The sequence below is a fragment of the Chiloscyllium plagiosum genome, unplaced genomic scaffold (genome assembly GCF_037043375.1).
Source record: "Chiloscyllium plagiosum isolate Xiang-an unplaced genomic scaffold, Cpla_swu_hap1 HiC_scaffold_3, whole genome shotgun sequence".
Lineage (NCBI taxonomy): Eukaryota > Metazoa > Chordata > Chondrichthyes > Orectolobiformes > Hemiscylliidae > Chiloscyllium > Chiloscyllium plagiosum.
The window spans coordinates 152,983,166-153,005,770 of record NW_028270141.1 but is presented as its reverse complement, the minus strand read 5'-3'; the positions used below and the strand labels follow the sequence as shown (position 1 = coordinate 153,005,770).

The 22,605-nt window shown below is 45.1% G+C and overlaps 1 protein-coding gene across 1 annotated transcript in view; it reads left to right on the top strand.

The window, feature by feature from the left end:
* The window catches only part of LOC122540179 (dynein axonemal heavy chain 8-like), a 1,258,818-nt gene that overhangs the window by 1,072,078 nt on the left and 164,135 nt on the right, over window positions 1–22,605 (top strand). The window contains exons 69-72 of the mRNA XM_087976819.1: window positions 5,019–5,234; window positions 6,862–6,999; window positions 9,306–9,433; window positions 19,444–19,615. Coding sequence (XP_087832945.1) covers window positions 5,019–5,234; window positions 6,862–6,999; window positions 9,306–9,433; window positions 19,444–19,615 — 654 coding nt within the window. The remainder of the gene's footprint in view (window positions 1–5,018; window positions 5,235–6,861; window positions 7,000–9,305; window positions 9,434–19,443; window positions 19,616–22,605) is intronic.

Sequence of the window (22,605 nt, the reverse complement as noted above, 5' to 3'; positions counted from 1 at the left end):
CTGCATCCAGGCACAAAGAAGAGTAGTCTACAAAACATAATATAGCCAAACACAACATTCAACAATAAAACCCACTGATTACATAACTGAACTCCCCCGACACCCTCCTGCCCCTGAGGACCCTACACCCCACCTCACCCCAGCTCTAAACATCCAGCTCAGCACTGTCCCCATGACTTGTCCTACCTGCCTATCTTCCTTTCTACCTATCCACTCCACCCTCCTCTCTGATCTATCACCTCCATTCCCAACCCCATCCACCTATTGTACTCAATGCTACTTTCTCCCCACCCCCACCCTCCTCTTATTTATCTATCCACTCTGCAGGCACCCTGCTTCTATTCCTGATGAAGGGCTTTGGCCGAAACGTCGATTTTCCTGCTCCTCGGATGCTGCCTGAACTGCTGTGCTTTTCCAGCACCACTCTAATCTAGAACTATGTACTGACTAGACCGTCTTTGGCTAGCCTTCCTGCAGGACAGTTATCGGCCTTCCAGTCTTCAGCTGCCCTGTGTACCTCCCCAGATCCGCTTTCCTCTGGGCTGTTCGTCAACTGCTCAGCTCCCATTCACCCTGCAAATTGACTGAACCTCCCTGGGCTGCTTTCCTATGAGCAGATTGTCAGTGTTCTGGATTCCAGCTGCCCTGCGTACTGACTGACCCTCCCCAGCCCACGATCCTCCAGCCCGGTCATTGTCCTCCCAGCTCCTGGTCACCCTACATACTAAGTTGAAACTTTATTGCTGGAACAGCACAGCAGGTCAGGCAGCATCCAGGGAACAGGAGATTCGACGTTTCGGGCACAGGCCCTTCTTCAGGAATGACTCATTCCTGAAGAAGGGCCTGTGCCCGAAACGTCGAATCTCCTGTTCCCTGGATGCTGCCTGACCTGCTGTGCTGTTCCAGCAATAAAGTTTCAACTTTGATCTCCAGCATCTGCAGACCTCACTTTCACCCTACATACTAACCAAACCACCCCCAATCTGCTTTCCTAAAGTCGGGCTGTCAGCTTTCCAGCACTCGGCCTCCCCACAAACTGACTGACCTTTTCACCTCACCAGCTTTCCTATAGACCGGCCATCGACTGTCTGGCTCCCAGCCTCCCTGTGGACTGACTGGTCCTCCCCAAGTCAGCCTTCCTATGGATTGGCCACCTGGCTCAGCCTCCCTGCATACTGATCGGCTTGCCTATACCGGCTTTTTTGTGAGCACGCTATCAGTTGCCTGGTCCCCACCCATCCCAGCCCACCTTCCCCACAGGCTAATCATTGACCATCCGGCCCTCAGCCAACTCGCAGGCTGGCTGCCTCTCCCCTGACCAGCTTTCCCGCAAGCAAGCTGTTGGCTGCCTGGCCTCCGGGCCACTCCATGTACTAACAGACCCCCACCTCAAGCCGGCTTTCCACCAGGCCAGTCATTGACCCTCCGGCTGACAGCCACCCCATGTACTGACTAGCCCACTCTGGGCCACATTCCTCCGGGTCGATTATCAGCCACCCAGCCCCTGGTTGATCCATGCACTAACTGGCCAGTAGGCTGCATTTCATCACACAGACCGGCCAAGGGCCATTGAGCACTCAGCACTCACGGTCCTCGGCCAACCTTCTAATCTCTAGCTACTCAACTACACACATAAAAGCCCCAAACACAGTCAATTACTGACCCACATACAGTAACCAGATTTACAAAATCCTCACACAATAGAAATTCCCAACACCGGACAGAGTCCTTGACCAAAGGCAGAGTCCACATACAAGAGCAAAGTCCACTTCTGACAACAGAGTCCCTACATGAAAGCAAATCCACACACAGAGCAATCCACACACAAGCAAAGTTCACTCACAGGAACAGATTCCCCCTGTGGAAGCATGGTCCACACACAGGAGAATGCCCTACCCGCAATGACACAACCCACAAACCAACAACACAAGGCTGGGTCGCATCACTGAGTCATCCTGGAACTCACAAGTCTCTTCAACAGTACCACTGGCCATTTAGTCAGCCAATTCAGGAACCAGTTCTAATAAACAACAGTACATACCGCTGTAACTGAGCCAGCACAGAAATCAGTTCTCCTCACTGGAGCACACTGGCTATGACCAGCCAGTTCAAAGTCAGTTCCCTTGAACTTAGGAGATTCTCATCTCCTGGATATATTTTTGTTCAACTGAGGAGATTCTAACTTCCTAATTACATTGGTCAGCCAGGGCTTTACTGATTAGCCCAGGTCAATGACCCCAATCAAGAACCTCTTAGTCAACAAGATCCAACCAATTCCAATCACTACAATGTCTTCTGACAGTTATTAAATTCATAACATGGGAACATAGATACAGGAGTACGCCATTCAGTCCCTCGAGCCTGTTCCATCATTCAATGATATCTTGGCTGATCTGTGCTCTTATCCCATATATCTGACTTTGGCCCATATTCCTTAGTACCTTTGCTTTACTAAGATTTATCTATCTCACATTTAAAATTAACAACTGTTCCACCATCCACTGCCATTTGTGGAAGAACATTCCAAACATTTACCACCCTTCCTAAGTCGAGGACTTTTCTGGCATCTCCCCGAAACAGTGTGGCCCTAATTCTCAGACTATGCTCCCTAGTTCTGGAATCCCCAACCAGTGGGAAAAGTTATTTTAATGTACCTGTCTTATCCTGTTAATATTTTGAAGACTTCAACCTCAAGAAGGTTTAGAAGACCACCTCTTAACTTTCTAAACTAATCTGTATAATCTGTCCTCAGAACTTAATGTCTGAAGTCCAGGCCTTATTCTTATAAGTCTATGGTGTACTCCCTCCAAGACCAATATATCCTTCCTTAGGTGTGGTGCCCAGACCTCCTCTCAGTACACCAAGTGGGGTCTAACCAGGGTTTTGCTAACTGCAGCATTACATCTGCATCCTTGTCCTCTGGAATAAGGCCAGCATTCCATCAGCTTGCTTAAATATTTTCCATACTTGTTCATGACATTTAAAGATCTGTGCACCTGAATCCCTTTGGACATTTCTTTTGATCCATAACGGATACCTCACATCTGATGCTGGAAAAGCGCAGCAGGTCAGGCAACATCCAAGGAGCAGGAGAATCGACGTTTCGGGCATGAGCCCTTCTTCAGGAATGAGGAAAGTGTGCCAAGTAGGCTAAGATAAAAGGTAGGGAGGAGGGACTTGGGGGAGGGGCGTTGGAAATGTGATAGGTGGAAGGAGGTTAAGGTGAGGGTGATAAGATGAGGGTGATAGGCCGGAGTGGGGGTGGGGGCAGAGAGGTCAGGAAGAAGATTGCAGGTTAGGAAGGTGATGCTGAGTTCGAGGGTTGGGACTGAGACAAGGTGGGGGGAGGGGAAATGAGGAAACTGGAGAAATCTGAGTTCATGCCTTGTGGTTGGAGGGTTCCTAGGCGGAAGATGAGGCGCACTTCCTCCAGCCGTTGTGTTGCTATGGTTTGGCGATGGAGAAGTCCAAGGACCTGCATGTCCTTGGTGGAGTGGGAGGGGGAGTTGAAGTGTTGAGCCACGGGGTGGTTGGGTTGGTTGGTCCCGGTGTCCCAGAGGTGTTCTCTGAAACGTTCCGCAAGTAGGCGGCCTGTCTCCCCAATATAGAGGAGGCCACATCGGGTGCAGCGGATGCAGTAAATGATGTGTGTGGAGGTGCAGGTGAATTTGTGGCGGATATGGAAGGATCCCTTGGGGCCTTGGAGGGAAGTAAGGGGGGAGGTGTGGGCGCAAGTTTTGCATTTCTTGCGGTTGCAGGGGAAGGTGTCGGGAGTGGAGGTTGGGTTGGTGGGGGGGTGTGGACCTGACGAGGGAGTCACGGAGGGGGTGGTCTTTTTGGAATGCTGGTAGGGGAGGGGAGGGAAATATATCCCTGGTGGTGGGATCCGTTTGGAGGTGGCGGAAATGACGACGGATCAAATGATGTATATGGAGGTTGGTGGGGTGGTAGGTGAGGACCAGTGAGGTTCTGTTCTGGTGGCGATTGGAGAGGCGGGGCTCAAGGGCAGAGGAGCGGGAAGTGGAGGAGATGCGGTGAAGAGCATCATCGATCACGTCTGGGGGGAAATTGCGGTCTTTGAAGAAGGAGGCCATCTGGGTTGTTCGCTTTTGGAATTGGTCCTCCTGGGAGCAGATGCGGCGGAGACGAAGAAATTGGGAATATGGGATGGCGTTTTTACAGGGGGCAGGGTGGGACAGAACTACCCCTCTCTGAGGATGAAATTCAATGACATTTATCAGGCATGATCTATCAGTCTTGAATCCATGCTGGCTCTCCATGTTTAACTGAGTATTTTCAAGGTGTTCAGTTACCCCATCCTTTTTTTGAGTGGAATTAACTGTCAAACATATTGGGGGTGAAATTGCTCTCCACCATCAGCCAGTCTGGGCTTAAAGCAATTGATGATCCATCTCAGACAGAACATAAGTCTATTAGCTTCAAAGAAATAGAGAACCTGGCTCTGCGTGAAATAATTCTAAGCCCATTTTGTTTTCTCTTCATACTTTATTTATATCCAGAAATGACATCACACGCAATTGAACGGTTTTTCCCACCACCAAATCTCCTCTGGCAATTTTCACCAATTAACTACCACCATTAAATCCCGATATTTTCAATTGTTCAATTTATATGCAGAGCCCATTAAGCGCATTTTGTTCTACTGACGAAAATCAAGTTCACTTCCAGACACTGCCACACATTTCAGATTGATTGTTACAAAACTGTTGAACATTGATAGAGTTGCGTCTATGGGCTTTATCTTAGGAATCAATAAGTCAAGTGAATGACTTATAAATTCACTCCACAGTTTTCTTTAAGAAACGTTAAGACGAAGTGTTTTGCATTGTTTGTTCTTTATTTCATGCATAAGTACAATTTTGGGGATTTACTGAGTACAAGGGTACTCACATGATACAACACTAATCAAGTTATCGACTCATTAAAGCCATCAGTTTCTATCAATGACTCAATCTGAATTGTAAAAAGGAATTCTTATTTATTTTCTTTTATTCTAGTTGTTGAGTGGCACTGGCTTTCTCCAGGCCCTGCAGCAGTTTCCAAAGGACACCATCAATGATGAAACAGTAGAACTTCTCCAGCCATATTTCATGATGGAAGATTATACATTTGAACATGCTAAAAAGGTCTGTGGGAATGTCGCTGGTTTGTTATCCTGGACTCAAGCTATGGCTTCTTTCTTTGCTATCAACAAAGAGGTTCTGCCGCTCAAGGTAATACTGAACAAAAAGAACATTAAAATGAACCAAAGCACAGAAAAGATTTCACTACATGATTTGATTTCGGCACAAATATCCTTCAGAATTGTCGACTCTGCTGTTTGAATGGTTTCATATTTGCAGAAGTCTAAATGAAAATAGAAATGTTAATGGTTTCCAGCTTGTTACAAAACTTCATTTATGAAGAACGCAGGATGGAACATTGGTGCCTTTGTTTTATTCTGGATCAGTGGTGCTGGAAGAGCACAGCAATTCAGGCAGCATCCGAGGACAAGCCTGTCCTCGGATGCTGCCTGAATTGCTGTGCTCTTCCAGCACCACTGATCCAGAATCTGGTTTCCAGCATCTGCAGTCATTGTTTTTACCACGCCTTTGTTTTATGGTCTAGTTTTAGGTGTGCTCATATCTAGTTGTGCATTAGCTGAATATCTTAAATTTTCCTACCACCTTTCATGGAAAAATGGCAAAATACATTTTATTACTTTACACTCATTGGAACATAGAACACAAGTTAGTCATTTTGTCACTTGAACCTGTACTGTTATTTAAATCAGCTCATGGCTGATTGGATCAGAAGTCCCTTTCCCTGCTTTGGTTCAAATCCCCTCAGTAATCCTGCCTAACAAAAATATATCTGATTTTTCAAATGACACAACCTCAACCACCTTTTGGCAAGAGAGTTCCAAATTCCCAGCACTCTTTGTGCTCTCACATCACACATATATAATTTGACTCTAATTTCAAGGTTATAATTCTTTATTCTCCTTTATGGGAAATAGTTTCTTTCTATCCACCCTATGAAAATCTTTTAACATTTCAAACATTAGGTCAACAATAATCTTCTATACTGAAGTAAATACATATCTAGATAATGTAACAAATAATCCTCATAATTTGACCATTTGAACCCCGGTATAATTCTAGTCAATGAGCACTGCCTTCCTCCCCACCACCCCGACCCCCACCTCCTCCTCCTTCTTTCATGATCAATTGTGCTTCTTCAGTTGCAGTGCCCAGAACCAAATGCAGTAGGTACTCTGGATATATTTGACGTAGAACTCCATACAATTATAGCATAATATCTGCTCACTTTGTCTTGTTAGCCCTCTTGAGATAAAAAGCAACATTCTATGAAAGTTCTGAATATTGTCTGTAGGAGCTGTACACTATTTTAATGTGTTTTTATACAAATGTATATATGCATTTATATTAAAGTCACAGAGACGTACAGCATGGAAACAGACCCTTCAGTCCAACACGTCCATGCTGACCAGATGTTCTAAATTAATCTAGTCCCATCTTCTAAATATTGTAATTGTACCAGCCTCCACCACTTCCTGTGGCAGCTAATTCCATACACACACCATTATTAGTTCTTAAATTCACTCTAATTATAAAATATTCTGATATAGCTTTCTTCAGCTCAAGGTAAATGAGTCCACACTTTCCGACCTTTACCTTAAATTGCCAGTTTTTCCTGTACACCTAACATACTGTTTACGTCTATTGCTGTAACATGCTGATATCAATGAGAAGGAAAATCTGCCGGTGCTGAGACTGAGAAGACATTTTGTAAAAAGATTTGAAATGATAGGTTTCTGTTTTTAATACCTGTTTTTAGGCTAATTTGGCAGTGCAAGAAAACCGCCTCCAACGGGCTATGAAGGAGTTAGGAACTGCCCAGGCACAGCTGGATGAGAAGCAAGCTGAACTTGACAAGGTACAGGCCAAGTTTGATGCTGCCATGAAGGAGAAAATGGTGAGTCAGAATCCATAGTACTTGTAGCTAATTTTTTTTAATATGATTATTGATCAATGTCCAAATGTTCAAGTTTATTTATGTTTTGATATATTTAATTTAATTATGTGTTTGTACAATGTATTATTTACACTAAAAATGTAATATGGTGATGCATTTAAATTGCACCAGTAAGAAGAAGATGCAAGTTTTGCTGCTAACTACACATCATCATTTTATGGTACCCAATACACATTATCAATTGTGTGAGGGAGGAGAATGTATTCAAAAAGTAAATCTTGCATTCATATAGTGCCTTTCACACTTTAGATAGCTCAAAAAGGTTTATAATGGGGGAGAAAATGGGTGAGATACCAAATTAGTATTTTGCATCACTATTTACCGTGGAAAAGGATAAGGATATAGACTGTAGGGAAATAGATGTGACATCTTGCAAAATATACAGATTAAAGAGGAAGTGCTGGATGTCTTGAAACGGGTAAAGGTGGGTAAATCCCCAGGACCTGATCAGGTGTACCCTAGAACTTTGTGGGAAGCTAGAGAAGTAACTGCCAGACCTCTTGCTGAGATATTTGTATCATCGATAGTCACAGGTGAGGTGCCGGAAGACTGGAGGTTGGCTAACGTGGTGCCACTGTTTAAGAAGGGTTGTAAGTACAAGCCAGGGAACTATAGACGTCGGTGGTGGACAAGTTGTTGGAGGGAATCCTGAGGGACAGGATGTACATGTATTTGGAAAGGCAAGGACTGATTAGGGATAGTCAGCATGTCTTTGTGCATGGGAAATCATGTCTCACAAACTTGATTGAGTTTTTTGAGGAAGTAACAAAGAGAATTGATGAGGGCAGAGAGGTAGATGTTATCTAAATGGACTTCAGTAAGGCATTCGACAAGGTTCCCCATGGGAGACTGATTATCAAGGTTAGATCTCACGGAATACAGGGAGAACTAGCCATTTGGATACAGAACTGGCTCAAAGGTAGAAGACAGAGGGTGGTGGAGGAGGGTTCTTTTTCAGACTGGAGGCCTGTGACCAGTAGAGTGCCACATGGATGAGTGCTGGGTCCTCTACTTTTTGTCATTTACATAAATGATTTTGATGCGAGCATAAGAGGTACAGTTAGTAAGTTTGCAGATGACACCAAAATTGGAGGTGTAGTGGACAGCACAGAGGGTTACCTCAGATTACAACAGGATCTTGACCAGATGGGCCAATGGGCTGAGAAGTGGCAGGTGGAGTTTAATTCAGATAAATGTGAGGTGCTGCAGTTTGGAAAAGCAAATCTTAGCAGGACTTATACACTTATGGTAAGGTCCTAGGGAGTGTTGCTGAACAAAAGAGACCTTGGAGTACAGGTTCATAGCTCCTTGAAAGTGGAGTCGCAGGTAGATAGGATAGTGAAGAAGGCATTTGGTTTGCTTTCCTTTATTAGTCAGAGTATTGAGTACAGGAGTTGGGAGGTCATGTTGCGGCTGTACAAGACATTGGTTAGGCTACTGTTGGAATATTGCGTGCAATTCTGGTCTCCTTCCTATTGGAAAGATGTTGTGAAATGTGAAAGGGTTCAGAAAAGATTTACAAGGATGTTGCCAGGGTTGGAGGATTTAAGCTATAGTGAGAGGCTGAACAGGCTGGGGCTGTTTTCCCTGGAGCGTCGGAGGATGAGGGGTGACCTTATAGAGATTTACAAAATTATGAGGGGCATGGATAGGGTAAATAGGCAAAGTCTTTTCCCTGGGGTTGGGGAGTCCAGAACTAGACGGCATAGGCTTAGGGTGAAAGGGGAAAGATATAAAAGAGAGCAACTGGGCAGTTTTTTCATGCAGAGGGTGGTACGTGTATGGAATGAGCTGCCAGAGGAAGCGGTGGAGGCTGGTACAATTGCAACATTTAAGAGGCATTTGGATGAGTATATGAATAGGAAGGGTTTTGAGGGATATGGGCCGGGTGCTGGCAGGTGGGACTAAATTGGGTTGGGATATCTGGTCAGTATGGACGGGTTGGATTGATTCTGTTTCCATGCTGTATATCACTATGACTCTATGACCTGATGTCCAGAGCAATTATAATATCAGAAATTAAGATGCAGAACCTTCCAGAGCCAATGTTTTTCACTTTACCCACCTGATGTAGACAATAACAAAACAGAAAAAAATGTATTTCTGATATTTTAAGTGATTGAGCTTTCCACCCACCTTTTTAAATGGATGATGAGAATGCTGGAGAAATTCTACCCCTAATTGTATGGCTGACATTCAGAGGGCTGAGGAACTGGCACTAACTGAAGCTGTTTTTTATTGTTTAGGACTTGTTGGAAGATGCAGAAACATGTAGAAGAAAGATGGAAGCAGCATCAGCACTCATTGATGGTCTGAGTGGTGAAAGAATCAGATGGACAGAGCAATGCAAGGAGTTTAAAGCACAAATCAACAGGCAAGTGCTAACAATTGTTGCTCATAATATTATAAATACCAGAACCCTGATGTCCAACGGGGACAGGTTAAAATTACAGGTGAAGCACTTAAAGCTTACATCATCGCTGTTTTAACTGCACACTTTGAGGAGGAACCTGCAGTTTGAGTTTCATGAAAATACTCAAATCAGATAGATATTAATACAGATAAGTGTGAGGTCTTGCATTTTGAAAAGTTTAATCAAGGTAGGAGTTTCATGGTGAATGGTAGGGCCTTAAGGAGTGTAGTGGAACAGAGGGACCTTGAAGTTCAGCTGCATGGTTCTTTGATCGCGGAATCACAGGTAGACAGGGCAGTGAAGGAGGCTTTTAGTACACTGGGCTTTTTTCTTTAGAGCACAGGAGACTGAGAGGGGATCTTATAGAATCATGAGAGGCATGGATACGATGAATGCACTTCGTCTTTTTCCCAGAGTTAAGGAATTGAGGACTAGAGGGCAAGAGTTTAAGGTTGGAAGGGAAAGAGGAAAAGGGAACCCGAAGGACAACGTTTTTACACAGAGTGTGATACACATATGGAATGAGTTGCCAGTGGGTGTGGTTGAGGTGGGTACAATAACAACATTTAAAAGGCATTTGGACAAATACATAGAAAGGACAGGTTTAGAAGGATATGGGCCAAGTGCAGGGAAATGGGGTTCGTGTGAATGGACATTTTCGTCGGCATGGACCAGTTTGGGCCAAAGTGCCTATCTCCTTGCTGTAGGATGCTATGATTCTAAGACCTCAATACTAAACCTGTAGGATGCCCATACTTTATAACTAACATCACAACAGTTCCACTTGAGTCAGAATTGCCTTTAAAAACAAAAGAGAACAAAAGAACAAAACAGGCACCTTGGCCCTCCAAGCCTGTGCTGATCTTCATACCCTAATTAAACTAAAAAAAATTCTGCCCTTAATCAGTCTGTATCCCTCTATTCCCTCCCTATTCATGAAACCATCCTGATGCCTCTTAAATGTCGCCAATGTGCCTGCTTCCACCATCTCTTCTGGCAATGCATTCCAGGTTTCTACCAATCTCTGTGTGAAAACCTCCCATCTCCCTTAAACTTTCTCCCTCTCACCTTGAACGTGTGCCCCCTTTGTAATTGGAGCTTCAACTATGGGAAAAAAAAAGCCTCTGACAATCCACCATATCTATGCCTCTCATAATTTTGTAGCCATCTATCAGGTCTGCTCTCAGCAACCATCTTTCCAGTGAAAATAATCCTAGGCTTTTGAACCTTTCCTCATAGCCAATGCCCTTGAGACCAATCAACACCCTGGTGAACCTTCTCTGCACTCTCTCCAAAGCTTCCACGTCCTTCTGGCAGTGTGGCGACCAAAACTGCACACAATACTCCAAATGCAACTGGTTAAGGGTTTTATATAGCTGCAACATGGTTTGCCAACTCTTGTACCCTCCATTCCCCGGCCAGTGAAGGGTGGCATGCCATATGCTGATGCTTTAAACCTGGTGACAAAAGGACTAGGCACCAGAAATGATGATGAATTAGCATTTATTAGGGAACAGAAAATAACTAGTAAAAGAACCATTAAGGAATTAAAATCTTTTATTGAGGTATTATGATTTGAAGTACACAGCCTGAAAGGAATTCAGTCATAACTTTCTGAAGGAAATTAGGTTCTATTTGAAATGAAGATATTGCTGAGGCTATGTGAAAAGAACAGGCAATTAGAAATAATTGAACATTCATTGACAATATGCTTCCACAGGCATATTGGACTGAAAGCCCACCTTTTAAGTTATGATTCAATGCTGCAAAGGTGTTTCTGGTGCCCAACAAGCACCTTTGGAGGATACCTTTTCAATTGTTCCTACACTCTTGATAGGAGTCAGAATCTTAATCTGAGCGGCTATTCATATAACCTTGCAATTAGCCTGTGACCTGACTGCCTGGTTGGTATAGTGAAGGGCTTGATGAAGGGCTTTTGCCCAAAACGTCAATTTTCCTGCTCCTCAGATACTGCCTGGCCTGCTGTGCTTTTCCAGCACCACTCTGATCTAGACTCTGATCTCCAGCATCTGCAGTCCTCACTTTTGCATAGTCTGGTGTAGCGCAGAGCGGGGACTCTGGCAGTGAAAAGGCACAGCCTGGTGTAGCCCGGAGCACGGAGTCTGGCAGTGGCATGGTGTGGGCTGGATAGCCCAAAGTCAGACTTTGGTGGTGGCATGGTGTGGGATTCTAGGGGCAGAGAAAGAAATGTTGGACTCTGTTTAATTATCCTCTTTAATTTTTATTAAATGTTATTAAAATGTTATTATCTTTAGACAGCACCTTCCAAACACCATTAACTTGAAAGACTAGCATAGCAGATACATATGCCAACCTGCAGGTTCCCCTTCAAGCCACTGAACATCCTGACTTGGAAATATGCCAGCATTCCTCCACTGGGTCTCAATCCTGGAATTCATGCCCTAACCGCAATGTGAGTTTACCTACAACACAGAGACTGCAGCAGTTCAAGGTGACAGCTCGCCACCACTGTATCAGGGGTAACTAGGGATGGACAATGACAATTGGCCCTGACAGTGAATCCCACATCCCAGGACTGAATCAAAACAAAATGTTCAAGCCACATGAACGAAAATAAAAAGCCTCATATCATAGGGTAATCCTATTCCTCCAGTGCCCTTCTAGTGAAATTCCACTGTACCAGCCTGTACATACCTCCTTAAATATGGAGACCAAACTCCATACAATATTCCAGCTGTAATCTCTCAAAGCCCTATGCAATTTTAGCAAGGCTTCTTTATCCTTTAATTCCAATTTCCTTGCAACAAAGACCACCATGCAATGTGCTTTTCTAATTGCTTGCTGTAACTGCATGATAATTTAATGTATCTTGTACAAACATGATCAAATCTTTCTGAACAACATTTTACAAGTTTCAGGCTATCGTAAAAATACTCTGCTTCTCGATTCTGACGTAGAAAATAAATCACTTCTTTATATTAAGTCTGTCATTTTGATGCACATTCAAGTAACCTATCCTTGGGGACATTTCATATCCTCAAAGTTTAAATTCTCACCTAGCTGTGTATCGTCAGCCAAGGGACTCAGTCTCTCCATCTCTCCATCTCATCCAATACAAATTGTAAATAGCTGAGGCTTCATGCATATCTTGCAGGATTCCACATATTGTGTTACAAGTCTCTCAAAATGCCCCATTTATCCCTTTCCTGTGGTCCTTGTCAAATAATCTGTCTTGTATCAAATCTCATATATTACCCCAATACCTTGTCTCTAAGCTTCTATATTAGTCTTTTACACAGCACATTATCAAATGCCGTTTGAAAATCTAAAGACATTACATCTAATGGTTATTCTTGTTCTATTCTGCTGATTACATTTCCACAAAAAAAGATTTTGTCCTGTCTTGTCACATTCAGCATATATTGTTAACACTTTAATAATGGATTGCAACATTTCCTCAATGTAAGATTTCCTGGCCTGTTCTTGCCAGTGTTTTTTTCTCAGCCTTTTTATTTGAATAATGCCAGTACATCTCTAAATTGTGCTAGCATCATTCAAGAATGTTAGTAATTTTGGAAAATCATACCTCACACACCCTTTATTTCTGTAGTTATCTCTTCTACAATTCCAGAAAGTGCATGGTCAAGTCTTGGACATTTGCTAGCCTTTGTTTCGTCAAACTCCTCAAAAAATGTTTCGCTTCTGATATTAATAACCTTGAGTCTCCCCCTCTTATTTGCCTTTGGTTAAGCTCTATTTCTGGTATGTGCCATCTCTTGAGAAGGCAGGCACAATGCAGGTCTATCTGGAATGTTTGAAATGATAACCAGGGAAAAGAATTAGGCCAGGTGGCAAAAGTTCACTTTCCCAATGATATTAAGGTCTGAAAACCCTTCAGGTAGGCTGAATTTTTCTGAACCTTGGACTTCTTTTGTATTTATTAGCATTCTATGAACATTCATTAACACCTAGATTGCTGGAATTGCATTCACAGATTCAATCTTGTTAAGGAAACATGAGAAACTGAGGTGGAAAGGGGCAAATCACAGTGATAGGTGCAAGCAGAACCAAGAAGGGTTGGAGCTACATATTTCGGAATGGCAATACAGTGTGGTACTGGAGTGGGAGAACAAGAAGGTGAATTAAATAATTGGCACTGTAAAACTGGTGCTAGGTATGGGGATCTGGGTGGGAGTGGGATCAGGAGGAAGAGGAGGAACATCAAGAGAGATAGTGAAATGCCAACAGTCGCAGGCCAAGATTGAAGAAGGAAAAACAGGGATGTTGGAAGAAAGGAGAAGGTATCTACAAAATTAAAGTGGGAGAACGTATAATCTAGAGAGGAAGGATATAGGGTGAACAAATCAAAATAAATATTTACAACTACCATGTCTGCAAAACAGAAGATGGTGAAATTTGAATAACATCAGGAATTTTTAAAAAAGATAATATGATGATGAACGTGTAATCATTGTTAATTTTCATAGAAATCCGTGGGGCAGGAGAGTTGATGTTTCGAGCATGAGCTCTTTACCAGGAATGAGGAGTTCCTGATGAAGAGCTTATGCTCGAAAAGTCAACTCTCCTGCTCCTCAATGCTGCCTGACCTGCTGTGCTTTTCCAACACCACACTTTTTGACTCTGATCTCCAGCATCTGCAATCCTCACTTTCTCCTTGTCACAGAAATCCATTGGGTTCACTGTTAGAGAAGGAAATCTGCTGATTTTACCTTATTTAGCCTTCATGTGACTCTGGTTCTCAAATGTGGATGACTCTCAACTGCTTTTTGAAAGATCCTGGAAAACCAATGAGCTCAAGGGTGATGGAGGATGGGCAACAATTGCCAGCCTTGCTAATGACCTTCATCCCATGAAAGAATGTACTCAAAGCAATTGCTCTGCTTGGAATTCTGTTGTGGCAGGAGACTCTCATGAAGACAACAGAAATATCCTTGTTGCACACTTTCAAAGATCCATTACACCCACTGACTCATGGGACCCCCTAGCTTGTCACCAACCAAAATGAAGAAGGCTTATTCCGGAAGATTGCAAAAAACATTAAGTGACTTTAATTAGTAAGTGCAGAGGTGATGTCAAGATGTCAGACTCGAAACAATTCATCTCCTCAAACCATTTAAACATCATCTGCCCCTCATTGGATCATATATTTCAAAACCCATCAAACCAGAGTGAAAGAAAGTCATCCTTAATCCCTTGGACTGCCTAGGAGAACAGAGCAAATTCTATGGTTCTCTGATTCTACCCATCTTTTTTGCACTTAATTCTCTTCTGATTTTCAAACTGCAGATTGACTATGCTTGCATCACTTGCTTGCCCCACGTTTACTCTTTCCAGCCTCATAACTTATTTCTTTCAGGTAACCAAATTCTTCCACCTAGTCAGTATCTGGTGTGGAAGCCTAAACTACAGGAGCAGAAGGGACTGATGAAGAAGCTTCCATTAATTAGTACACTTGGTGCTATGGAGGAATTTGAAAGAAAGGATGAGAATTTTATAATCAAGTAATTGCTTGACTGGGTGCCAGTGGAGGTCAGTGATCACAGGAGTGGTAGGTTATGGGTCTTGGTTCAAGTTAAGACATGATGGTCAGAATTTTGATTTACCTCAGTTTTATGAAGGGTAGAATGTGGGAGAACTCCAGGAGTACATTGGAGTAGTTATGGCTAGAGATTATGAAGACACACTGAGAGTATTACCATCAGGTATAGTGAGATGAGCAATATTGAGCAATGGCATAAAGGTGGGAAAAAACAATCTTAGTGACGTTTCAGATGGGAAGTTAGGACTCCTTTTTGGGATCAAATACGGCACCCAGGTTTTGACACTCAGGCTAATCTTAGTCTGTTGCCACTTGTCAGGGGGTAGGATAGAGTAGACTAGAAAGAAGGAAAGGAATTTGGAATGCTACCAAAAACAATGGCTACAGTATTCACATATTTAATAGGAGAAATTTGTACTCATCTAGCTCTGCAGTACTGCTTGTCAGATATGCTGTCTGATAGTTTAATAATAGTGGAGGATCAAATGACGAAGTGGCGGTGAGGCAGCGAAGGATATCATCAAAATCATGTGGAAACTTACAGCAGTTTTAGTTGAAAACACTTAGGCTCAATATAAAGATGAGAACTAGAATGGAGCAGCAGCCCCTTGTGGGATCTAATGGTAACTGTGTAGAAGCATGAAGAGAAGCTCCCAATACTGGGATAAACTGTTCTGACTGGAACCATTGCAGCCACAACATAGCCCTGTGTCTTGTGCAGCACATTTGTTGCACTCTACACCAACTCCAGAAATGGGCTGGAAATGTGTTGCTGGAAAAGTGCAGCAGGTCAGGCAGCATCCAGGGAACAGGAGAATCGACGTTTCGGGCATAAGCCCTTCTTCAGGAATGAGGAAAGTTTGTCCAGCAGGCTAAGATAAAAGGTAGGGAGGAGGGACTTGGGGGAGGGGCGTCGGAAATGTGATAGGTGGAACGAGGTCAAGGTGAGGGTGATAGGTCAGACTGGGGTGGGGGCGGAGAGGTCGGGAAGAAGATTGCAGGTTAGGAAGGCGGTGCTGAATTTGATGGATTTGACTGAGACAGGGGGAGGGGAAATGAGGAAACTGGTGAAATCCGAGTTCATCCCTTGTGGTTGGAGGGTTCCTAGGCGGAAGATGAGGCGTTCTTCCTCCAACCGTCGTTTTGTTGTGGTCTGACGATGGAGGAGTCCAAAGACCTGCATATCCTTGGTGGAGTGGGAGGGGGAATTGAAATGTTGAGCTACAGGGTGGTTGGGTTGGTTGGTCCGGGTGTCCCAGAGGTGTTCTCTGAAACGCTCCGCAAGTAGCCGGCCTGTCTCCCCAATATAGAGGAGGCCACATCGGGTGCAGAGGATGCAATAGATAATATGTGTGGAGGTGCAGGTGAATCTGTGGCGGATATGGAAGTTTCCTTTGGGGCCTTGGAGGGAGGTGAGGGGGGAGGTGTGGGCGCAAGTCTTGCACCTCCTGCAGTTGCAGGGGAAGGTGCCGGGAGTGGAGGTTGGGTTGGTGAGGGGTGTGGATCTGACGAGGGAGTCATGGAGGGAGTGGTCTTTACGGAATGCTGATAGGGGAGGGGAGGGAAATATATCCTTGGTGGTGGGGTCCGTTTGGAGGTAGCGGAAATGACGGCGGATGATGCGCTGTACATGGAGATTGGTGGGGTGGTAGGTTAGGACCAGTGGGGTTCTGTCCTGGTGGCGGTTGGAGGGGCGGGGTTCAAGGGCGGAGGAGCGGGAAGTGGAAGAGATGCGGTGGAGGGCATCGTCGACCACGTCGGGGGGCTAAATTGCGGTCCTTGAAGAAGGAGGCCATCTGGGTTGTGCGTTTTTGGAACTGGTCCTCCTGGGAGCAGATGCGGCGGAGTCGAAGGAATTGGGAGAATGGGATGGCGTTTTTACAGGGGGCAGGATGGGAGGAGGTGTAGTCCAGGTAGCTGTGGGAGTCGGTCGGTTTGTAGTAGATGTCCGTGTTGATTCGGTCGCCTGAGATAGAAATAGAAAGGTCGAGGAAGGGGAGGGAGGAATCTGAGACTGTCCAGGTGAATTTGAGGTCGGGGTGGAAGGTGTTGGTGAAGTGGATGAACTGTTCAACCTCCTCGTGGGAGCACGAGGCGGCGCCGATACAGTCATCGATGTAGCGGAGGAAAAGGTGGGGGGTGGGGCCAGTGTAGTTGCGGAAGATGGATTGTTCCACATATCCTACGAAGAGGCAGGCATAGCTGGGGCCCATGCAGGTGCCCATGGCTACTCCTTTCGTTTGGAGGAAGTGGGAGGATTGGAAAGAGAAGTTGTTCAGGGTGAGGACCAGTTCAGTCAGTCGAAGGAGGGTGTCAGTGGAAGGGTACTGGTCGGTACGGCGGGAAAGAAAGAAGCGGAGGGCTTTGAGTCCTTCGTGATGGGGGATGGAGGTGTACAGGGACTGGATGTCCATGGTGAAAATAAGGCGTTGGGGACCGGGGAAGCGAAAATCATGGAGCAGGTGGAGGGTATGGGTGGTGTCCTGAATGTAGGTGGGGAGTTCTTGGACTAAGGGGGACAGGACGGTGTCAAGGTATGCGGAGATGAGTTCGGTGGGGCAGGAGCAGGCGGAGACAATGGGTCGGCCGGGGCAGTCAGGTTTGTGGATTTTGGGCAGGAGGTAGAAGCGGGAGGTGCGGGGTTGTGGGACTATGAGGTTGGAGGCGGTGGATGGGAGATTCCCCGAGGTGATGAGGTTATGGACGGTTTGGGAGATGATGGTTTGGTGGTGGGGGATGGGGTCATGGTCAAGGGGGCAGTAGGAGGAGGTATCTGCGAGCTGGCGTTTGGCCTCAGCGGTGTAGAGGTCGGTGCGCCAAACTACTACCGCGCCTCCCTTGTCTGCTGGTTTGATAGTGAGGTTGGGGTTGCAACGGAGTGAGTGGAGGGCTGCGCGTTCCGAGGGTGAGAGGTTGGAGTGGGTGAGAGGGGTGGGGGAGTTCAGGTGGCGGTTAATATCGCAGCGGCAGTTGGCTATGAAGAGGTCGAGGGCAGGTAGGAGGCCAGCACGGGGTGTCCAGGTGGATGGGGTGTGTTGGAGGCGGGAGAAGGGGTCATCAGAGGGTGGGCGGGAGTCTTGGTTAAAGAAGTAGGCACGGAGGCGAAGGCGGCGGAAGAATTGTTCGATGTCACGCCGCGTGTTAAATTCATTAATCCGGGAGCGTAGGGGAATGAAGGTGAGGCCTCTGCTGAGGACTGATCTTTCATCCTCAGAGAGGGGTAGGTCTGGAGGGATAGTGAAAACAGGGCTGGGAGCTCGGATCTGGTGTTGGGCTGGAGCTGGGTGTGGGGGAGGGGTTAGGTCTGGGGGCGGGGACGGGGATCGGCGTGGGGGCGGGGGCGGGGTTGGGCGTGGTGATGGCGATAGGCGAAGGGGCGGGGTTAGACGTGGTGACGGAAATAGGCGTGGGGGCGGGGTAAGGCATGCAGTCGGAGATCGGCGAAGGGGCGGGGTTAGGCGAGGTGACGGAACTCGCCGGGGGGGCGGGGTTAGGCGTGGAGATCGGCGTGGGGGCGGAGACACATGCGGCGTTGTGGACGTGTAGGTTAGTGACCAACTCCAGAAACTCAGGTATAGCCCCTAGAGCTGTGCTCCCAAACTGAGTGGGTTAGGACCCGAATAGGATGGCAAGCTCTGACATGTGGCTGTTGGAGAGTTCTGAGCAAGTTATAACACTGCACAGCTGTTCTCCCACTCTCTCAGTATGTACTGAGGTGTCACAACACATGGAGTAACAGAGGAAAAGGTTTGAGAAGCACTGCCCGAGAGTTTAATCAGAACTATCCACTAAGTAATGGTTACATCAAATAACACATCTGAACATGTGTTTAATAGAGAGTAGTATCTGGAGTGGTCAGTTTGAAATTGCCCCCAGGTTATCATCACTAATTCTGGATCAGTGGTGCTGGAAGAGCACAGCAATTCAGGCAGCATCCGAGGACAGTCAAAATCGACGTTTCGGGCAAAAGCCCTTCATCAGGAATAAAGGCAGAGAGCCTGAAGCGTGGAGAGATAAGCTAGAGGAGGGTGGGGGTGGGGAGAGAGTAGCATAGAGTACAATAGGTCAGTGGGGAAGGAGATGAAGGTATCATCACTCATTGCTTACTCTCTGTGTTCCAGGAGCATACCCATAAGACTCAGACAAATTACCTTCCCAAGGTGGCGTCCAGCATACCCAAGCCAGAAGTGAGCTCACACAGTGCACGCAGCATTTTGTTTTGAAAACAGCGTCCATAACACCCAAAAAGCAGGGGTTACATAGCCATACTTCATGGAGACAGATAATTCAACATTCACCATGTTCGCCTGGAAGATGTATTGTATTTTACAGATGGCCTGGTGTTTGACAATGTTGTTTTTCATCTCACACTAATATCCTCTGCTCTTGATTGTTCACTCGTCATTTCACTTCACCTTTTGCATGTTAGGTTGGTGGGAGATGTGCTGTTGGCTACCGGATTTCTCTCATACAGTGGTCCCTTCAATCAAACCTTCAGAGACATACTGTTTAAAGTAATTTGGGAAGCAGAGTTGCAGAAAAAGAGAATACCCTACACAGATAGTATGAACCTCATAAACTTTCTGGTGGATCAGCCTACGGTAAGACTGGCTCACACACATTTGTGTCTATTAACTTTTATAATAAAATGTTTTTCAGTGCTGCAGTGAATGTTGTTGCATATACTAAAAATGTTTGTTTTAATACTCTTTAACGACGTTACTGTCTTGGTTAAAGATGTCCTCATTTATATCTGTCACCTAGTTTGTTTCCTATTGTCTGAAACAAATATGTTTTATTGGATAAATAGAAATGTTAATGTTTCCAGCTGAAATTGTTTCCTCAGAGTTTCAGACTCTGAGGCAATTACAGATTTCACTCTCTACACCTTAAACATGACTCTGAAGGCCCTAACTTTGCCATCCTGTGTTATTTATGCAGCTTATGCCTTTAAAAGATCTATTTCAAAGGCGTACTTGTCTCAATATTGCTCACCCACTATTAGAAGTGAAACATGTGAAGCCTCACCTGATGTTATAAAATTCAGGGTGAAGTTAATAAAACTAGAAGGCTAGTTTCATGGGGATAACACTTGACAACAATAAAAAAAGGAGTTTGTTTTTAATTCTTCATGAGATGTGCATGTTGTCAGCAAGGGCAGTTTTGTCATCTGTCCCACATTAGCGTGGAATAAATTGGCTTTCTAGGCCACTTCAGAGTCTATCACATTGTTATGGGGAAACCCACATAGGAAAAACCAGGAAAGGATCGAAAGGGTGTTAGTGTTGCCTGGTGTTAGAGCATAGTTAGCTATGAAGAGAGGCTGGCTAAGCTTGGGTTGTTTTCTTTGGAGCAGAAAAGACTGAGGGGGCCTGATTGGCGTGTAAAATATCATAAGAGGCCTGGACAGGATGGATAGGAAGCAGTTGGATCCCCTTGGTCAAAAGATCAGTATTGAGGAAGCTTAATTTTGAGGTGAAAAGCGGGAGGTTTACAGGATGTTTGAGGAAAACATTTTCACCCAGGTGGTGACTCAGGTCTGGAATGCATTGCCTAGGAGAGAAGTTGGGATGGAAATGTCAGAACCTCTAAAGCATATTTGGATAAGCACTTAAAATGGGCGGCACGGTGGCAATGGGCGGCACGGTGGCACAGTGGTTAGCACTGCTGCCTCGCAGCGCCAGAGACCCGGGTTCAATTCCCGCCTCTGGCGACTGACTGTGTGGAGTTTGCACATTCTCCCCGTGTCTGCGTGGGTTTCCTCCGGCTGCTCTGGTTTCCTCCCACAATCCAAAGATGTGCAGGTCAGGTGAATTGGCCTTGCTAAATTGCCCGTAGTGTTAGGTAAGGGGCAAATGTAGGGGTATGGGTGGGTTGCGCTTCGGCGGGTCGGTGTGAACTTGTTGGGCCGAAGGACCTGTTTCCACACTGTAATGTAATGTAATCTAAAAAAAAATGTTATAATATTCAAGGCTATGGGCCAAGTGCTGGGAAAGTGGGACTAGTGTAGATTTAGCATAGTTTGTGTGGGTTCAGACTCGATGGGCTGAAGGATGTTTTCTGTACTTCATGATTTTATGACTCTAGTTTTCAGAGTGAGGCACAGCCCTAGAGCAGGGCAAGACTGGCAGCTCAACATTTCAGGGTTTAGATGTTTCAGATGAGATAGAGGGGAACATAAAGGAGCAGGGCAGTTGCGTTACTAATTAAGGAGAATGTCATAGCTGTACTAATATCACCTCTCGTTCTCCTAAATTCCAAAGGCCTAATCTGCTCAACCTGTCCTCATAACACAGATGCCCCCATATTGGTATCAGCCTAGTGAGTCATCTCTAGATTGCCTTCAATGCCAGGATATCTTTCCTTAGATCTAGGGCCAAAACCGTTTATACTATTGTAGCTATTATCTAACTAGTGCCGCATAGTTTTAGCAAAACCTCCTTATTTTGAGACCCCATTCCCTTTGAAATAAAGTCCAGCATTCCATTTGCCTTCCCTAATACCCACTGAAATTGGGGGTACCAGCTTTTTGTGACTGAATCTAAATTCCATTAGCTGGACTGGTAGGTTTTGAACATGTCTCCAGAGCATTAGCCTGGGCTTCTAGATGATGAGTCATCATCTCCTCAAAGTCAAGAAGAAATTAAAGTGCTCAACTGACACTCATATTCAATTTTGCAGTACGCCTCATCTTCCGGCTAGGAACCCTGCAACCACAAGGGATGAACTCGGATTTCACCAGTTTCCTCATTTCCCCTCCCCCCACCCTGTCTCAGTCAAATCCATCAAATTCAGCACCGCCTCCCTAACCTGCAATCTTCTTCCCGACCTCTCCGCCCCCACCCCAGTCTGACCTATCACCCTCACCTTGACCTCTTTCCACCTATCACATTTCCGACGCCCCTCCCCCAAGTCCCTCCTCCCTACCTTTTATCTTAGCCTGCTGGACAAACTTTCCTCATTCCTGAAGAAGGGCTTATGCCCGAAACGTCGATTCTCCTGTTCCCTGGATGCTGCCTGACCTGCTGCGCTTTTCCAGCAACACATTTCCAGCTCTGATCTCCAGCATCTGCAGACCTCACTTTCCCTTCAATTTTGCAGTAGTCAACCCCAAGACAACCTGAAGAAATCAGTTAAAGAAATAGCGTGCCTGCCGTATTGATGAGGAAAATGAAGAGGTTAAAACAGCTCAAGGTGTTGTCCTGTATTTTCACATTGACTCATCTGATTTTGGGAATGTTGAAGAATATGCTTTCCAGAGATAATAGCAAATCCTGGAGTGCTGCAGATTGGATAAGATTGAAAATGGTTTGAAGCCCGTGTTTGTTCTATTAGAAGTTAATATGAATCTTGTTTGCTGTACAGCTTTCAGAGTTTGAAGAGATTTCAGAAATAGGGTTTTTAGAAAAAGAGAAAGAGAGATTTTGAGAAAGAAAGAGTTTTGACTTGAACCATCTCTGAAGTGTGTTCCACAATAATTAATCTTAAAACTCAACTTCAGGGAATATAATACACCAACACAACATAGACAATAGTGCCAGAATTAAGGTAGAAAATGTGTGAATGTGACTTTTCATTAATGTGGTCTTTA